The 19,594-nt window shown below is 35.6% G+C and overlaps 1 protein-coding gene across 1 annotated transcript in view; it reads right to left on the bottom strand.

Moving 5' to 3' along the window:
• The window catches only part of CFAP47 (cilia and flagella associated protein 47), a 208,227-nt gene that overhangs the window by 80,045 nt on the left and 108,588 nt on the right, over positions 1-19,594 (bottom strand). The window contains exons 43-50 of the mRNA XM_083362899.1: positions 19,029-19,137; positions 16,550-16,776; positions 15,654-15,828; positions 11,816-12,009; positions 10,318-10,461; positions 8,544-8,717; positions 5,313-5,424; positions 2,027-2,164 (exon numbers count right to left, since the gene is read on the bottom strand). Coding sequence (XP_083219025.1) covers positions 2,027-2,164; positions 5,313-5,424; positions 8,544-8,717; positions 10,318-10,461; positions 11,816-12,009; positions 15,654-15,828; positions 16,550-16,776; positions 19,029-19,137 — 1,273 coding nt within the window. The remainder of the gene's footprint in view (positions 1-2,026; positions 2,165-5,312; positions 5,425-8,543; positions 8,718-10,317; positions 10,462-11,815; positions 12,010-15,653; positions 15,829-16,549; positions 16,777-19,028; positions 19,138-19,594) is intronic.

Genomic DNA, 19,594 nt, shown 5'->3' with positions numbered 1-19,594 from the left:
GGCTGGATGGAGTCACTGAAGCAGTAGGCGTGAGCTTAAATGGACTCCAGAAGATGGTAGAGGACAGGAAGGCCTGGAGGAACATTGTCCATAGGGTCGCGATGGGTCAGACACAACTTCGCAACTAACAACAACAACAATTACTTACTTTGATCTTGATACTCTAGCTCTGTTGATGCAGCCCAAGACTGTGGGGTTTTTTGGGCAGCTGCAGCATATTCCTAATTCATATTTAAGCAGTGGTCCACCAGGATCCTACATCCTTCTCATAGGCATTACTGAGCCAGTACTGCCTAGCCTGTACTTGTGCATCTGTTTTTTCCTGTCTAAATGCAAGACACTAACTTTCTAGCCATTGAACTGCATCTTTTGGCATAGGACCCAATGCTCAAGTCTGTCAAGATCCTTCTGAATCTTGAATCTATCTTCCAAAATGTTAGCAATTCCTCCCAAGTCACGTAACATCACCTGATCCTTATTTTTTCTGTAGAACGAAATTACTTTAATACACCTCCTTCATAATGAGCCGTCATTCATTTTGCATTCTGCATTCATTCTGCATTGTCTATATTGTTCCTTCTTTTTCATACACACTTACTTTCCCATGAGCACTCTATTCAAACTAATGATTTTTCTGACATCCTCAGTTCTTACTTCAATACAAAAAGGAGGGTGAAGGATGCTCTTATAGATAACCATTTCTGCTTGACTCAAAATTTATTTCTTGATATTCATTATTTAATACTACAGGCCCCAACCACTCCACTCGTTTCTGTCAGAACTGCCATCTCACACTTGTGCTCTGCTATCGCTTGGTGCACTCTGCCATGAACCCCGGCTAGGAGTGGGTAGGATTCAGGGGTAAGGAAGAGTTCATTGTATTCACCCAGAGATATGACTTCAAAGTCAGACAGCTGAAAACGGATCCCAGCTATATTCCAACCCGCATGTGAATCAACCATTCCAAAAACAATCGCTTTGAATTTGATTTGACAATGGGGCCCAACACCTAAAGTGGGGGAAGTTACACTTGGGAATTTTGGTGTGCACTTTTCAGTTCTGGCTTTACTCTACTGTATTTCATTTGACCTTTAGTAAACTATACCTTTCTCAACAAATGGAGTTAAGGGTCGTTAGTAAACTATACCTTTCTCAACAAATGGAGTTAAGGGTCCTTCTTGCTTAAAGGTGCAAATTAAGGCAGGTCTCACATTAAGCCAGAACATATTCTTGCATGGCTAAATAGATGTCAGAAGATCTTAATGAAGTGTTACAATTCCAGCTAGGCCCAAGTCCCAAGGTTACAATAAAGCACATTTTCCATTTCAAACTCTTCGAAATAATCAGGAGAGAATACTAGAAAGGGGGTGGGGGAATCATATGAGGTTTTTGGTTGGTAAAATAAGCTGGACTCTGTATGGTCCTGAAGGTATGTTTCTTACAATTTCTACAGTTTCCTCAAGTGCAGAAGATAAAGGAGCTTCTGTCAAATAATATCCTTCTATTTAAGATGAGAATGTGTCTCAGGATTATCCCAAGACTCCAATATTGGTTATGAGCCAGGTATCTATTATATTCTGAGCACAAATGTTAAATGCAAACAAAGACTGCATATTAAAATTGAAAAATAACAAAATAGTTAATATTCATGCCGTACAGTGACCAAGAAGCATTCCCAGTTTATTTGTACTAGAATGCTAATTTATATTTTGTATATACTGACCATATAAATATTTTAGTTAATATCCGAAGAAACCTTTGAAACTTATGCTCGAATTCAATATTCTTAATGGGGGGGGAAGCTGGTTTTATAACACTAGGAAAAAACTGATTATACAGTCTGATTATACATTGAAAAATAAACATGTTTTCTGCACAACAAATAGATATTTGTCTTAGAATCAGGAAAAATGCATTATTTAAGGAGAATCTGATTTGACATATAAAATAAGTATTTCAATGCAAAACGACTGATGATAGAACATTTAAGCAGACTAATAAAAAGGCTATTTAAAAAATAACCTACCACTGTTTGCCCCATTGCCCGTTTCAAGCTTCTCTGTTGATGATTTCTGAGAGTACTGAACACCATCTGGCTCCTCCAGTAAAGAGTTTTGTTGATATTGCTGCTGTTCTCTATCTTCAGCAACAAATGCAATTATACCTAAGCAAATAGTTACCAGATGTTCTATTAACGAAAGAATCCGTTTCATAAGATCAATTGCTATCTTCATCTCAATGCTGATATTGTGCTTAATTACAGAACAATATCCAAAATATTAATTCAAATTGAGTTTTGATATTTCTTTTATCTGACCATTGTCTCGGTTGCTACCCAATTATTCAAAGTTATTCCTCTGCCCATCACACACATTTGCTTGGGAAAAATAAAATTCCACAGAACTACATAGAATGGAATGTAAGGCAAATAATCCTTGGTGGATGAAGTTAAACAGACTGTGTATAAGGAGGGAAAGCCATGTAAGAAGACAAATGCTGCGAAAAAGACATGAAGATATTTCATAATGTATATGTATATAAAAGGATGTAGTTAAAGAGCAAGGAATAGTTAAGAGTTGTAAAAGGCAGAGACTATGCAGAGGAATGTATACCAAGAATGAATGCAAAAACTACAGGGTAATTAGTTTGTTAGGTAAACTTACAGACACATTTGATAAAATTCTGATTGAAATGATACAGGAGATGATAATGAACAAAACCTGGGAAGTGTAGTGTGACATTATGTGTGACACCAGCTAGGTGATGTGCAGAACAGGTTTTTGTTCTTCAACAAGTCATTAAGGACTATATGAACTTAAGAAAGGTTTATTATTTGTTAATCTAGCTAACATGAATAACCTTCAGTTATGAGATGTTTTTAATAATAATAATAATAATAATAATAATAATAATAATAATAATAATAATAATAATAATAATAATAATAAAAGTTGGAAGGGACCTTGGAGGTCATCTAGTCCAACCTCCTGCTCAGGCAGGAAACCCTATACTATTTTGGACAAATGGCTGTCCAGTCTCTTCTTAAAAACTTCCAGTGTTGGAGCATTCACAGCTTCTGAAGGCAGTTTGTTCCACTGGTTAATTGTTCTAACTGTCAGGAAGTTTCTCCTTAGTTCTAGGTTGCTTTTCTCCTTGATTAGTTTCCATCCATTGCTTCTTGTCCTGCCTTTGGGCACTTTGGAGAATAGCTTGACTCCCTTTTCTTTGTGGCAGCCCCTGAGATATTGGAACACTGCTATCATGTCCCCCCTTGTCCTTCTCTTCATTAAACTAGACATACCCAATTCCAGCAACTGTTCCTTATGTTTTAGTCTCCAGTCCCCTAATCATCTTTGTTGCTCTTCTCTGTACTCTAGAGTCTCAACATCTTTTTTACATTGTGGTGACCAAAACTGGATGCAGTAGTCCAAGTGTGGCCTTACCAAGGAATTGTAAAGTGGTATTAATACTTCACGTGATCTTGATTCTATCCCTCTGTTAATGCAGCCTAGCACTGTGTTGGCCTTTTTGGCAGCTGCAGCACACCGCTGGCTCATATTTAAGTGATTGTCCACTAGGACTCCGAGATCCCTCTCACAGTTACTACTATTGAGCAAGGTACCCCCTATACTATACTTGTACATTTGGTTTTTCTTGCCTAAATGTAGAACCTTACTTTTTCCAGAAAAACCACATAATAACCTTGAAACAATTAACATATAGAAAGTTAACAGTAGAAGTGCAAGGGATATATATGGTACAGTAAATTTAAAAAAAAAACTATAGAAAGTGAAAATGGGATTCACTTTTTTAGATTTGTTTCATTGTGGCAAAAATTGATCATTCCAGTATGGGTCAAAAAACTGTTGAATTTTGCAACATCACCATCAGATATGAAATAATGATCTACTCATTACATATCAAACAAATTTTAGAAAATGAATTATCCATTTTGGTAATTAGAATTGGGGGAAAAATATAGCAACAGTCAGAAATTTATTGTCAGCTGTCCAAAGCTATCTGCATTAATACGAGATGCCTCTTCAACAACTATTAAGGCTAGTTAACAATAAATTAGAAATCTTAGAGGAATTCCCAGCTCTCAGAGGAAAACTGTTCTCCTGCCATTTTTTTTAGCAATTAACACTAAACATATTTTCTTCTGCAGTATGAAAAGAGGGGAATGGAAGTTTTCTCTGCTGAAGTTGTCCCAGTGAGCCACCATGGAATATGTTTTTTTCCCTTAAAAACATTACAGTGATTGTGAAGAAGAATTCTGGGAATTAAAGTGGAAAAAAATCTTTTTCAAATTCATCTTCTCGGGGGAAAAAATAAAATCATTTCTTATCAATTAGGTGTTAGGAGCACTCAAACCAGTTAAAAACATGTCAAGTATCAATATGAAAAGAAAAGGAAACATAGGTTTGTAGAAACATAAAGGGGACAGTGACAAAGCATCAGTCCAATTTCTCATTTTGCACTTTCCGTTAAAAAGGAGAGGAGAAGAAGGATATAATGGCTGCAATGGAAAGAGGACGGGAAACTAGGCAACTAACTCATTATTTATTTTCACATGCAAAAAAGTCATGTTTTAAAAATGCTCCAGTGTCTGAATTGAGACTATAAGCCGAATAAAATGTTACAATGTTTTTGAAGTTTGTTATTTCCCATTTGCAGAATGGGTAAATACTTGAATGGTAAACTAAAGATTTCCTTCTTTTGAGTAATCAACATCAGTCAACATTTTAAAGTATGGTGAAGCATTATGAAATAACTTTAAAGGGGTAGATATATTTTGATAAGTATGGTCATTTTGTTCAAAATAACTGACATTACTAGTAAGGAAATCACGAGAACCCCAGAAGACAAGTAATGGCTTTTTCTACCGATATTGCTACTCATCAAGAAGGTTGCTATTTTATTTAAAAAATGATTACCCTCTTTAGCGCTAAGAACTGCTGTGACAAATATAGCAGAGAAACGTCTATGAAAGAAATAATCTTTCTTACAAGAGACATAAATGATAAAAACCAAGTTCAACATGATGAAAAGCCACAGGCCAGAAGAGAGAATGGGCTGGATAAAACAAATGAAAAATAGTTTTTCTAAACTCTGGGAAATATATGTTCTAGATTAGAATTATATTTGATGGGCTTTAAAATAGGAAGAAGGAAAAGCTTTTGTAATTGATCCTTTGAAAAATAGAACAGGCTAGAGATCAGATAATTTAATGAGTGGTTAGCATTCCTTGTTAATCATCTGTTAATTATCCCATAGTTGTAATCTAACACTAGGTTAAATTTAAAACATACCATTAAACTTTCCCCGTTTCCATGGAGATATATTCAGAGTATAGGCAGCTGTATCCTCAGGTTCTACCTTCAAAATCATTTCACCACTCACTATGGAAAGATCTGAAGATACCTAATAAGACCAGGGGGGGGGGAAACTCCATTACAATTTTCCTGCAAATAATATAGAAACCTTTGCTCTTAAAATGAGTTCAAATGCCAGTATTTTTCTACCATGCTTAATAAGAACTACCAGGTCTTCACTATAAAAGTGCAAATAACTACATTGCAAAGGTAGCTTGTTGCTGCTATCACTTTGATCACTTTGCTGCATTCTAGTAATCATCTTGATCTTGTACTCCAGCTTCATTGACTGTTGTATGAAGGAAACGATTTCTAGTGTGTCATTTCAAATCTATCACATTTAGGTATACAGTGGTACCTTGGTACCCAGCTGCTTTGAAACTCACTGAATTTGGTACTTAAGGCAGTTCAGTGTGAACATTTTGTCCCGGCACTCATTGTCTGTTTGGTACTCAATACATAAGCTAGAACTTGTTGGTGTCAGCTGCCTTGTGACTCACTATATTATTCCTTATGGGGGAAAAATTGTTTGATACTCATCATTTTTGGTACTCATCGCACCTCCTGGAACCAATTAACATTAAGTACCGAGGTACCACTGTAACAACTTTTGAAAAATTCTGACAAAGTAAAGCTTGCAAGATCAAGATTTTTTTCTAACACTTTAAAATCATACAGTAAGTTTAAAAATCAAGAAATACTCTATATACTTCTATACACATAATGTAGATATACAAATCATTTTAATTGACATGTCATTGAAAAAAATTACAAAGTGATATTTTAGAGGTATGTGTGTGTGTATGTATGTATGTTAAGAGTGTATATTCATTATGTTAAAAGAATATTTTTCCTCTTTCCATTCTAGTGTTAAAAACTATTTTCTCAGGGTGATAGATAACATGCATAATTGATACAAGTAGAATAATGTAAACTAGAGGTAGACAGCCTGAAACTTCAAGACATCATGCAGCTCTTGAAAGCTCCTAAAGATACAGATCCTAAAGATCTACAAAAGTTAAACTTTTAATTGTTTCAGAATGAGAAAAAATATTGAATATATGACTAAGGAGAAATATTTTAACTAGATAATTAAGTATAAATTAAAATGAAATAAATCTGATTTTATTTGCTTTAACTGTATTACCTTTCTTCTAGTGCAGGCCCCGAGCATAGCACTCAAAAATCAAAGGCAACTCTTGTACTAGAAAAATTATATCACTGATATCAATAACCTCAGATCTAAACCTATTTATGGTTGGAATTGAGACCAATGTCAGATTATAGTATAAAAATAATAATCTAAAGTCACAAAAGTCCAATAGATTTTGCTAACACGGTAATGAAAGAGACTGAGTATTTCTGGACATCAGTTTTTCACCAATTAACAGGAGCCTGTGTAATAAGGAAAGCAGACCAATCTTCCCAGGCTTTGCCAAAGCCTGAGCTATTGACAACACAGAATCTTTTCCCCATCACTGGTCTAAACTGTATATTCAGAAAAATTTGCTTGGAAAATATATGTTTGCAGTATTTTTCTCACATGCAGGATTCTGCAATAATTTCTAAGCTAAAATATTAATAGTTAAATTTCTTTTAATATCATTACAGGTGCACATGAAAAACCAGATAGTTGCAGCAGTTGGCTATTACTTATCATAAGTCCCCCTGGTACTTGCTTTTGTTATTGAAATAAGCATACTTTGTACTAAAAAAAAGCTATTCCACCAAATAAACATACTATATACAATGTTCTTATAAGCCAGCAACAAGGCAAATTTGAGCAAACCTCTTCTGTTGCTCTTAAAGCATTGTACTGTCCTGAAATTTGACAGCGTTTTTTTCTGCTTAAATCACTGTGCAGAACATAAGTATTTATTTATTTTTATTATTTATGAAATTTATTTGCCACCCAACTTGTATCCAATGGTTTAAAACTTTCCTTCACAGTTAACAAAATCTTTAAGGTCAGCTACTTGAGTGGGATTGCAGGTAAAAATATAAACATGGAGTAGAAGTGGTAACAAGACAATCTGAAGGCAACTTCATTCTGGGGTATCTTATGCCAAGGACCAAATTCTGTGTCATATGCCAGACTGATAATCAACAGCGGATGAAAAGGACAAGTATTCTCTACATTCTAAAGCTGGTGGCTATGCCCTGCAATTATTTAATTTTTGGAACATACTAGCACCTTTAAAATGTCTAAAATTATATCTAATTGAGAATTGTGTGAGTTTATCAAAAGTATGTTAAAACTGCTTACTAGTTGGGAGGTTGGAAGAGTATATTTTATTAAACATGCATTGAATAAGTTTTTAGTTTGGTGGTGGTGGTGGCGATGGCAGTGGTGGTGGTGTTTGTGTGTGTGTGTGTGTGTGTGTGTGTGTGTGTGTGTGTTTGTGAGCACCCTCAAGTCAATGTTCATTCTTGGTGTCTGCCTGGAAAAATCCCTGCATGTTCTCTTGGCAAGATTCTAGAACTGATTTGTTAATATCTACTTCCTAGGGCTGAGAGAGAGTGACTGGTCCAAGCTTACATAGTTGGCTTTGTGTCTAAGGTGGGATTAGAATTTACAGTCTCCTGGTTTCTAGCCTGATGCCTTAACCACTAAAACAAACTAGTTCCTGCATTTAATACTGTAGTAAAAGTATTAAAAATAAACAAACACAAATACCCAATTGAAGCATTAATTATTTTTGGTTTTGAAGACAAATCTTCTGATTTTGAGAAGATGTTATGAAAAGAGAGAAAAATATTAAATTGTTTTTCTTTTATTTTACTATTCTGAGCATATTAAGGATCACAAGATGGAAGATAATTTAACTAATAATAAAGATCAAAGGAATCTCAAACTAGTTGAATGAATAGAATACCTTTTATTTATGAAAGCCCAGTGCTTCATATATTACATCACTGATGGTGCTTTATATCATTTCTATAATGACATCATTGCACAGGTCATCAGAAATGAAGTTATTTGCATCATTTGCAAATAATATCATGATACAAATCAGCTTGAATGATAACAACCAGTTTAAATTTACCAGAGTCATTTAGATTATGTCACAAGCAATAGACTTGTCTATTATTTCAGGGGAATCTCTGTGGAGCAACTGAATATTCTGTAAAACAATTATACAGTCTCATTCCAACTGACATATATACCTTGTATATCAATTCATTCTTGGTAAAATTTGGCACCATTATGACTTTCTGTATAGTTTGTCTAACTTTGCAATCTATCTTAATATGATCCAGTGCCAATGGTTTTGTTGCAATTCCTTTTAAGAGAAAGGTATGATCCGTACCATCTGCTTCATTTTGTAAAGTAAGCTGCCCCTATGATTATAGAAATGAACATTTATTATCAGGGCAAAATACATTTTTGCAAAACACAAAAAGCAATAAGAATAAAAATTAAAACCCCCCCCAAAAAAAATTACAGATAGTCATCAATTAACAACCACAGTTGAGACCAGAACTTCTGTTGCTAAGCGAGGTGATTATTAAATGAGTTGTGCTTGATTTTACAAACTTTTTTGCCATGGTTGTTAAGTAAATCACCCCAGTTGTTAAGTGAATTACATGATGGTTAAGCAAATTCAGTTTCCCCCACTGATTTTGTTTGCCCAAATTTTGATCACTTGATCATGGGGAGCTTGTGATGGTTTTAAGTGTGAGGACCTGTCATAAGACCCTTTTTGCAATGCCACTTTATCTTTGAATAGTTGCTACAGGAGTGGTGGTAAATCAAGAACTACTTCGTACAAGGTAGTTACAAGATGGTAATCCCAGTAACATACAAATGGCTCTCTAAAACTGGAATCCATCCACACATCCCAAGGCTTAGGAGAATAATCAAGCTTCCAAGTCCTTTCAGAAGGCTATCAGGGAGAGACCCATTTGGATTTGGGGGCGACCTTGCTTCAGAACAGAGAGCTACTTGAAAGTGAGAAAAGAAATTGTACTTTCACATATGCATTCTGTTCTTTTCTCCTTATATTTTGAATATGCTCACCAACCTTCTTATTATTACAGACAAATCCATACAACCTAGTCTATAAACCCAGGATGTCCAGGTAATACTACACCAAAGAATGATTTCCTTGGTATTTTCAAGAGCGGATAAGCTCCTTTATTAATTATTTCAATTTATATGGCTGCTGCCCATCTCAAATTCATGATTCTTAGCATCTAGCAGGAATTAAAAATTATATAAAAATTATGCAAGTACAGTCAGCAGACGAGTTACAAAAACCACAAACAGCAATTAAGTTACTACATAAGCTATACCAAACACCTGGATCTCCAAACTTGATAATAAAACCATATCTTTAAACCCTTACAAAAAGACATAATGTTGGGGGCCAATCTAATATCTGGGAAGGATAAAGGTCCAAAGCCCAGACACCACAAAAAATGAATTTCTGATTTTCTGGTTAATTTAGCTGCACCTAAGAATGGGAGGAGCAAGTGTATATTAATGCTATATCAGCACATAGCTTATCAATACTATATGCTGATTCCTGAAATTCTGGATTATCTCTCTGTGTTAATGTAATCATAGAGTTAATAGTTTAGTGCAGGCATGTCAAACTGCCGACCTGCGGGCCGGATGCATCACAACGAAACCATGCCCTCCCCACTGCCGACAATGGGGGAAAAGTAACGAGACATCGCAAGTTTGACATGCCTGATTTAGTGAATGATCAAAAGATAAAACTGAAATAGAAAACCTTTTATAAGCTCTGGGTTTAGATTTTATTTTATGTGTGCTTACTGTACATATATTTACAAATTGCATGCTATTTTAGTCTGCTTTATAGTCACTATTAGCGTATGATGCATATATGATTAAAATACTCTTGTCATAAGTGAAAGCGAATATCATGCCAAAGGACCAAAACAAAAAAAACCAAGCAATGCTTTAATTTCTTACCATAGTTACACATTCAGCAGTTGGCTTGAACATGAGAGGATACTGAGTTGTTTCACCAGGGACTACATATATAACAGGAGGACCATAAAAACAGTATCCTTTTAAATCTGCTTTAAGCTTCCAATCTTGTTGACTCAGATTAGTCTAAAATATGAAAGCAGTCAATATTTTATGAGGTGCAAGACATATAAGAACAGTTAAAGAACAGCAGAGAATAGGGGGAAGGGGAAAAATTTCAATTCAATATTGCAATAACAAGATACTTTGATTTTAGATATTTTGATTTTTTACATAAACTGCTAAATTATTGTGGTAATTGGTAAAATAACAAAAAATATTTACAATGAAAGATGTTAACATCTAATATTGACAAAAGAGAGGGAAGAGAGAGGACCTGATATAAAATATAGTAGTTAGATGTGCTGAAATGTAGCTAAAAACAACATGAATGAGAATTCAAGTTTAAACTCATAGAAAATATATGATTTGAATAAACATATATTGGACTGAGTTATACAGTAAATAAATTGTTATATTGCTAGAATGATTTCAGTTTAGTTGAAATCAGACAGATGTTTTGAATGCAATAAAGCAGGGCTTTTCAACCTTTTCACCCACTGTACCACTTTTAGGATAGGGCAACATCCGAGTACCCCCAGTTGCCTAGCAAGGTGTCAAAAACTTGATGACAAAAAAAAAGGACTGTTTGAAGTTACAATGGCACTGAAAAAAGTGCCCCCCCAAGCCACAGCCAAGCAAGACACCTGCCTGCCCACCCGGCGGCGCTCTTCCTCCTGTCTGAGGTTTTCATTGTTGTGAGCATTTCTGTTGAGGATTGGCAGTAGGGGTGGGGTGGTTTTTATTCCCCCCCCCGTCTGCTGGGTGGTTGCAGCACGTTTTGGTCACTTCACATAACCCTGGGACACTGTGACTATCATAAATATGAGTCAGTTGCCAAACATCTGAATATAAATCACAAGACCCTGGAGATGCTGCAACATTCCAGCTGATCGGCGCTTCTTCAGGGTTCAGCAGAAGTGCCAGGATCAGCGCCAAGCTCCAGCTGACAGTCCCGAAGAAGCGCTGATCAGCTGGAAAGCGGCAATGATCCTGGTGCTTCCGCTGAGCCCTGACAGCCCTGCAGCTCCAACCATCTCTGGCTCAGGCTTGTGCGGTGCTGCCCCCAGTTCAGCTCATTCCCCTCCCCCGCTACCACTTTTCTTGTATGGTTGCGTACCACCTGCCAGGTGGTACCCATACCACTGGTTGAAAAGCCCTGCAATAAAGAGAAGGGATAAAAGTCTTCTGTTTTCTCCTGCTGCTACAACGAATATGAACTTACTCCCTTAATTAAATACTAATTATAGGAAAACGTTTTGACATTTTTTGCATAATTGTATTTTAGTTTGTTAGTTTTCAGAATAGCATCTTGACTATAGTAATATTTAATTTATTTAATACATCATATTTAACTTTCATAAAGTAAAAAAAGACATACTATTGGGATGTCCTGTATCACTGCTTGATATGCTGGAGTTACAAACTCTAGTTCAGCCTCACATGTATCTGTGTTCACCACACATTCTATCTTAAAGAGGCGGACGTCATATTTAGATTCCAGAAGGATATGGCAAGGATATCGACCAGCATGCTGGGGCTTAAATGTTAGAGGAAGTTCAATTGCATCATCTTCTGTAGAGGGGAAAAGTTAAAGTTAAATTCCATACTTAAGCATTATAAACATTTCTGGGATGCATGAAACCTTTCAGAAGCTAATTAGAAAGTGGACTTTACGCATCTGACTGGAATATATGAAAATGGAAACAAAATTTGGTTAGAAATTGATTTAGTCAATTTCACAATTTGAATATGCAAGACTGTTGAAATTAGCAACAGGAGTCAGTCTGAATAGATGTTGCTGTTGTCTTCCAATGCTCGTTCATGTTTATTGTTACAAGCAGTCCTTAACTTACTACCATAATTGGGACTAGAATTTACTACGGTAGTTTACCAAATCAAGTGGTTGTTAAGCTAAGCTGGCTTCCTCAATTGACTTTGCTTGTTGGAAAGTAGCTGAGAAGATTGCAAATGATGATCACATGACCACAAGGAACCCAAGGACAAGCTGATAACATTTTGGCGGGCTGAGGAGCTGGGGAGAAAGCCTGCGCTTTTAACTAACTGGGGAATGTGATTTATGACAATTTATTGGGGGTGGGAATTGCACTTTGTTACTCTGTATCCGTGAGAAGGGAATTTAGTTTTGGGGTTCAACTATATAATGTGATACTTTGTTTCCTGAATAAAATGTTCTTTAAGGAAGAATTTTGCCTCGAAGTTCTTTTGATGGGTTTCATCTATCGCAGACATGCCAAACTTGCAATATCACGTGACGTCTCACAACGTATCGGAGCTTTTTCTCCATTGCCGGCAATGGGGTGGGCGTGGTTTCTTAATGATGCATCTGACCCATGGGCCATCAGTTTGACACCCCTGATCTATCGTAACCATGACAGCTAACAAGTGATATTAATGTTATATGGAAAACCTGTATTGAAAAAAAACTTATTGATCGATTTAAGCAAATTATAATAAATTTGTTCATTGGGAAAGAAGATGTTAAAGTATGCATTTCCTTTAGGTACATATTTCCATCCATCCATTTGTTCTGTGAATCAGAAACAAGTTTACTAGACTGAGTAAACAGCAAAAAAAGTTAGCATTTTCTCCCTCAACATGACAATCTATTGGGGAAAAAACAAGGTTGGATTCCTGCACCATTGTTCTAAACTTAGAAGGACCATGTTCCATGTCTCACCATTAAAGTTATATAAATTTTGGGGCCTCAAAGATGTGTCATTTCTGTGGCTGCGTTTGTGTAATAGCCTAAAGACTACATGGCCTTGATTGTTTTAATTTAAGGTAAAGGTTCCCCCGCACATGCATGCTAGTCGTTTCCAACTCTAGCGGCTGGTGCTCATCTCCGTTTGAAAGCCAAAGAGCCAGCGCTTGTCCAAGGACGTCTCCGTGGTCATGTGGGCGGCATGACTAGACACCAAAGGCGCACGGAATGCTGTTACCTTCCCACCGTAGTGGTCCCTATTTTTCTACTTGCATTTTTACGTGCTTTTGAACTGCTAGGTTGGCAGAAGCTGGGATGAGTAACAGGTGCTCACTCTGTTACGCAGCACTCGGGATTCAACCCACCAAACTGCCGACCATCTGATCGACAAGCTCAGCATCCCAACCCACTGAGCCACCGCGTCCCTTGTTTTAATTTAGGGAAGCCCTAATGGTGGGCTTTTTAACAGACCTCATTATAGGAGAGTATATGCCTCTACACTAGTACTGAAGTTTTATTCCTTGTTATACAACACCTAGAGCCATGTGGACAACTGGGGCAACTTATATATATACCATTACCATTGCTAGTTCTCATATTGTTTTTAATCTTTTGTACTTTGCTCATGAGTTTGATCAGCTTTATACAGTAAATTGCTCCTTCTTGTTGGTCTATTACTTTGTTGCACAATTTTCATTGCTAATTTGCTAATTTGTGATTAGAATAATTTCTTATAATATCTTCACTGGTAAATGGACCTCTTCAAATTAAAATTCAGTCTCAAGTTAAGATGTTTACAGCTGACCTACGCAAGCTAGTGGATATAATCATTTTTGTATTAAATAGTTTCCCTCATTGAACTATTATTTAAGGAGAATAATACACCATTATATTATATTATGTCTCCAATGTTACTATAATACTATCACTAGCTATCAGATTACACATTGCACCTAAGGTTCAAATTCATCAGAAAGAAATCAGTTTCTTGTCTCCTAAAGGTAAGATTATGACCTGCTAATTCATGAATTATCTTGTTTCTATTTTTCACCCAATTATTATCCTCATTGGCTATGTCTCACAAAAATACTCAGATTTGACAATTAGAGAAGCAGTACAACTAATTTCCATATTCCTGGCTCATGAATAAATTTTGCTTGAATAAGATTATAACTGTCCCTTTTTGTTTAAACAGGAGCACAAGAAAATATCCAAATTAAAACAAATGCTAATAATTCAATATAAGAACTTTTTAATACAATGTTCACTTAATTTATGAACAATTTTTGACACAGTTAATATTTTGAAGTAAATAAATTTCATTAATAATTTATAGAGGATACATCTTTATCATCAGTCTAAGTTTAATACAATTTTTCTACCCCATATTTTATTTTATTATTCTACCAAAGTTTTTTTTTAAGGATTCATTTTTAATAGGGCTTAATGCTTTTGGTTACATGCAACATAATTCCAGAAGTGACTACCATGTTCCCACCTGCCAAGTGAACTCTGGTAGCTGGGAACATAGTGACCACTTCCAAAGTCTGTGCAGTGAAGCAGTCCATTCCAGTGTTGTAGGCCTTGGAACTCTTCAAAAGATAAGTGAGGAGAGTGTGGGGTCTGATGGGGTGAGAAATTAGGCCTAAGGCCTATGGGGACCCAGTGGGGGAGATAAAAGCCTGTGAGGAACCAGGGGGAGGTGAAAAAGACCTGCAGAGACCCGGTGAGAGAGACAGGCCTACAAGGAGCCAGTAGGAGGGGGGAAATTCCTGTAAGGACATAGTAGGGGAGGTAAAGCCTACATAGAACCATGGTGAATCAATGGAAGGAGAAAAAGGGTTGCAGACTGGGTCTGGGGGGAGAAGGCCTGCCAAAGGGTGGGAAGTAGAATATGGGGTATCTTGAGAGCTGAGGAGGCCTTAGGAGGCCTATGGTAGCAGGCCTGGGTCTGGACCTCCAAGTGCCTCTCCCACCACTGAGGAACCTGTGCTCCACTTTACAACCCTTACATTCATTTAACAGCCACATCAAGGAGAGCATGGGGTGTGGGTGGTTAAGCAAGGCAATCATAATGGGCAGGATCCATTGCAGCTGTATATCAAGGAATGCCTGTACCTTGCTGATAATTATGAAAATATAACAATTACATCATGATCATGACATCCCCACCTGTCTAGTCTGAAATAAATTAATCAAGCACTACGGTAGTATGCATTATTATCCCAGAACTGGGGAGATTTTGGTGGAAAATTAGATAACTATCTTGTAGCCTACATTACTCCTGATGACTCATAAACAACTCCAAACTGATTTCTTTCTTTCCAGTACTGGATATGTACTACTCACGAGGTATCTCTTTGCTATACAAAGCTTAGGATAAAAAATTGCAGTACAGTAGATGGCGTCTTAATTAATATTAGATAAATTTTGTTCCTGGATCAGATGGCACCTAAATGTTAATTTTTAGTTGAACTAATTTGATGCTTCTTACCTGCTTTATCAAGCCAATGGTCTTGTTTTCTAGCTTTTGAGGAATTAACTCTGCTTGAGGCTAACACAGGTATATATATTTTTGAAGGAATTTCAAAACACTCAGGCATGCTCACTTCAACATTATATTCAATACCTTTTTCAGAGAATAAAGGATAGTTGTGCAGAGCATCTTTCTGTAAAAACATAGATTTAATGATGATGTAAAAGAATTTTTAGAAACAAGATTCACAGAAAAATATGTGATTATATTAAGAATGCACCTTTGAATAGCAGAAATTAATGGCTGAGAAATCTATCTTGTTTAAACATCCCCCATTGGATGATATATCAAAAAGTTAGAATAAATGAATACAGAATTTCTTAAAAACTTAGAAAATTATCAAAACCATAGCCCATTTAAACTAATAACATGAAACAGAAGAGAATATGAAGTGCTCAGGAGGGACAAGTATATTAATTTTAATATATTATTATTTATAAATTATTCCAAAGGGGGCCTAAACATTATTGTCCACTAGACTTCATTAGTAAATCCAATTCAATCAGACTTGTTTTGGCTAAGATACATGTGCCATGAAATTGCACTTATGACAACACGTTCTTTAATTCTTTTTTCTGTTTAAGACTTTTCTTAAATAGCAGTATAAGAAAAAGACATAAATGTTCCATTTTGCAGCATTATGGTTAAAAGAAATCCAATCTTTTCAAAGCTTTGGTAATTTTATAACGGAAGAAAGAAAACTAGAGTCCAAAAGATAGATAAGAGGTGCAAAAGGAGGGTCAGGTCCCTTTTCAGTCTGTTTTATGTGCAATAAAAACCTGCTTAGCTAGCGGTTTTAAAGGTAATGTATGAAGCAAAATTATAGTCGTATTTTAAATAATTAGCATTTTCACCTCAACTCTTGACAATCCCAAAGCTGCAACTGCAACTCGAACGCTACTGCTCTCAAGTGTTCCTGTGGCCCTTCTTCGCTCATATTCCAGAGCAGACATATGTTGCTGTGCTGCAATAGCCAATGCTTTCTCTCTAGCTTCATTGACCAAAGGGATCTTCAGCTTTTCTCTAAGTATATCAGTAAGGTGACACTTCAGATAAAGAACTGGTGGCGTTTCTGTCTGACCTGTAATAAAATCATTTGTCATCTGCCCTTTTATTCACAACTCACAGAGGAGACAGCGAGCAAGCAACAAAGATTCATCACTATAAAGTCATGCTGTGCCTCCTCTCTGTTGGTTGCTCTAATGCTGGTAGGAAAGTGAAGCAGCATCATAAACTACCCAGTAAAATTCTGCTTGTGCAAGTTTATTAGCATGTGTCAGTATTAAATCTAGAACAATAGCACTAACTTTTTTTTTGCTTCTTTCAACATAAAGTTGGAAATAATGGAGAGGGTCAGTTTAGTCAACAACCAATGCTGCAGACTTTTAACAAGGCTTCTGTTCCCTTAAAGACCAAATAGGAAACCTTGGGTTATCCTTTCACAGATATTTCCTTACCTGATTCCTCAACGCCTACAACAATGGCAGAGCCTCTAATGTACTGCCTTCGCTAGAAAACTCTTAAATTTTCAAGGAAAATTTCAGATGCCTCTCCCTTGAAAATAGCCCATACTGAATTGTACAGCACATTCAAACACCAGAAATTGATCATAGGAAATGTTTTATGACATTTTAAACTTTACTATGTCAAAAGGTTTTATGATAATATTTATGTCATAAAACATTTTATAAAATTTGTCAAATTTCAAATTCATAAGAGTCATGGGTCCTGGATTTTGGATGCATTCTATAAGTTAGCCCACTTGAGGTATCTTGGTTCAAAAACTGTCATGGGATGCACTATTTTCTCAAGTTAACAATTACAAACAAACCTGAATGTTTTAGTAGTATATAAATGTAAAGTTTTCCATAATAGTTAAAATGTGAAATAGCAGATTAATGAAACGGATTAATAAATGCCGTTGGAAAAAAAGTTGGCAATTTTCACTTATAATACACACTTTCATTATTCAATTGGACATCAGTTTGAGAAAACTGTCATTTAAAACAGTTTAAACAAAAAAGTGAGTGCTTTTTTGTGAAAGAGGGGTGTAAGAACTTTTAAATACAAAATAAAAAAGAATAAAATATACTTTCCACCACAGTAAGTACACTTTAAATGTGTGAAAATGAAGTCATGTATATTTTGATGTAATCATTTCAAAACATAAATACAGAGCAAAACTATGAAAAATGTTAGTGATTGATGCATGACATACATAGACCAATGATCATGTCGGTATGCAGTTGACAAAGTCACTTTCAGGATTACAACTGAAAGAGCTATTCAAACCGATGAAAACAAAGTAAATTCTGACTGTAAAAAATTTGATGTATTTAAAGAGAGAGGTCAAGTACTGTAAACTGTTAAGAGGCACTGCATATCCTGTTGACAATGCTATATGTCTTTAAATCAATTGTACTCAGAACTGTAGATATATTTCTCTTTGCTACAACTGTGTCAATGTACAGTAAGCCCTGTTTTGGAGAAACCTAGTGCACAATAATTCAATGATTATCAGTCTCTTACGGACAGGACTGTTTAGCCTTCATTAAATGGGCATACAAAAATAAGTCTGAATCAAAATTCATGAGAGAAACGTCTCTTGGGCATTAACTGTAGTTCTTTCAAGATAATTTGTTGCATGAATCCATGCAAAGGGAATGAAGGCTATACAAGTCATTATCTTTGAGAATTACAATTACTGTTTAGTAACCTTTCTTTCTCTCTGCCTATTGCTTCCATGGATACCAGTTTGTGGTCATATCAACCACCAATAAATACTGATGGCAGCATTCTTAGAAAAGATCAGTTGGAGAAAGCCAGTTTAATCTTGATAAACCAAATTAAATTTCAGTCTAATATAAATATTTTTAGAAGAATATTTCTAAGAATAATATTTTAAAGCTTTTTTTAGGCTACTGCTAAGCTTGTAAGCCGCCCTGAGTCTTCGGAGAAGGGCGGGATATAAATGGAATTAAAATAAATAAATAAATAAATAAATAAATAAATAAATAAATAAAAAATATAATAGTCACAAATAGCTTTTACTACTTGCACTAATTTTCATGACCAAATATGGCTATGGTAAGACAGCTAGAAAAGAGACTACAACTAGTAAAAAAAAAATAACATGAAATATTGAAATAATATCTGGTTGTTAGATATTAGCACGAGCACAAAGTTCTCATACGGCAGTAAGTACCTTACAATTAAAGTACCTTAGTTGAAGAACACACACACACACATACTGTAAATCAAACAGCAACTTTCCTTACTTCTTGCTAGTGTAAAAACTTCATAGCACCTCCAAATTTAAAGTCTGCCCCTTACCTTCACATGTGCTGTTAATGTACAAAATATTTGAGCTGTCCATTTGAAATAGGCTTGAAGGCAATGGCAAACCACATATACCCTCCACCAAATACAAAAATTCCCCAATCTGAAACACAAGAACATATGCAAGCCATTTCTTGGAAACAATTCCTCAGAATAAATTAGAAGTTTCTTGGATTACCTAATGTTCATAATGATTATAAGGTGACCCTTATTTATAGAGTGACCCTTATTAAACTCAAGTTTAGGGGGGGAAAACTGGACATCTATTTGGTACAGTATTCAATATTTTGAATATCTACATGATGTCATTCTCATGTGAGCTATTTTTTAAATGCTACAGCAGATACAAGGATGAACATATGACAATGTGAGTTGGGGCTGTTCATTTGTTAGTATGGCTTCACTTGCTGAATTATGAAATTGATTTAAGCAGCAGCATTTGTGCTTTTTTTGGTTTATTTCTATTTTATTTTTTTCTTATTTGTATATCACATTGAAAAAAATCACAAATTCACAACAAAATTCTACTAGTAAAAGTATGGCAATATTTTCTTTTGATG

Source organism: Vipera ursinii, assembly GCF_947247035.1.
Source record: "Vipera ursinii genome assembly, chromosome: 4".
Lineage (NCBI taxonomy): Eukaryota > Metazoa > Chordata > Lepidosauria > Squamata > Viperidae > Vipera > Vipera ursinii.
The sequence above is the reverse complement of the archived record's forward strand: the minus strand, read 5'-3'. Positions and strand labels throughout refer to the sequence as shown.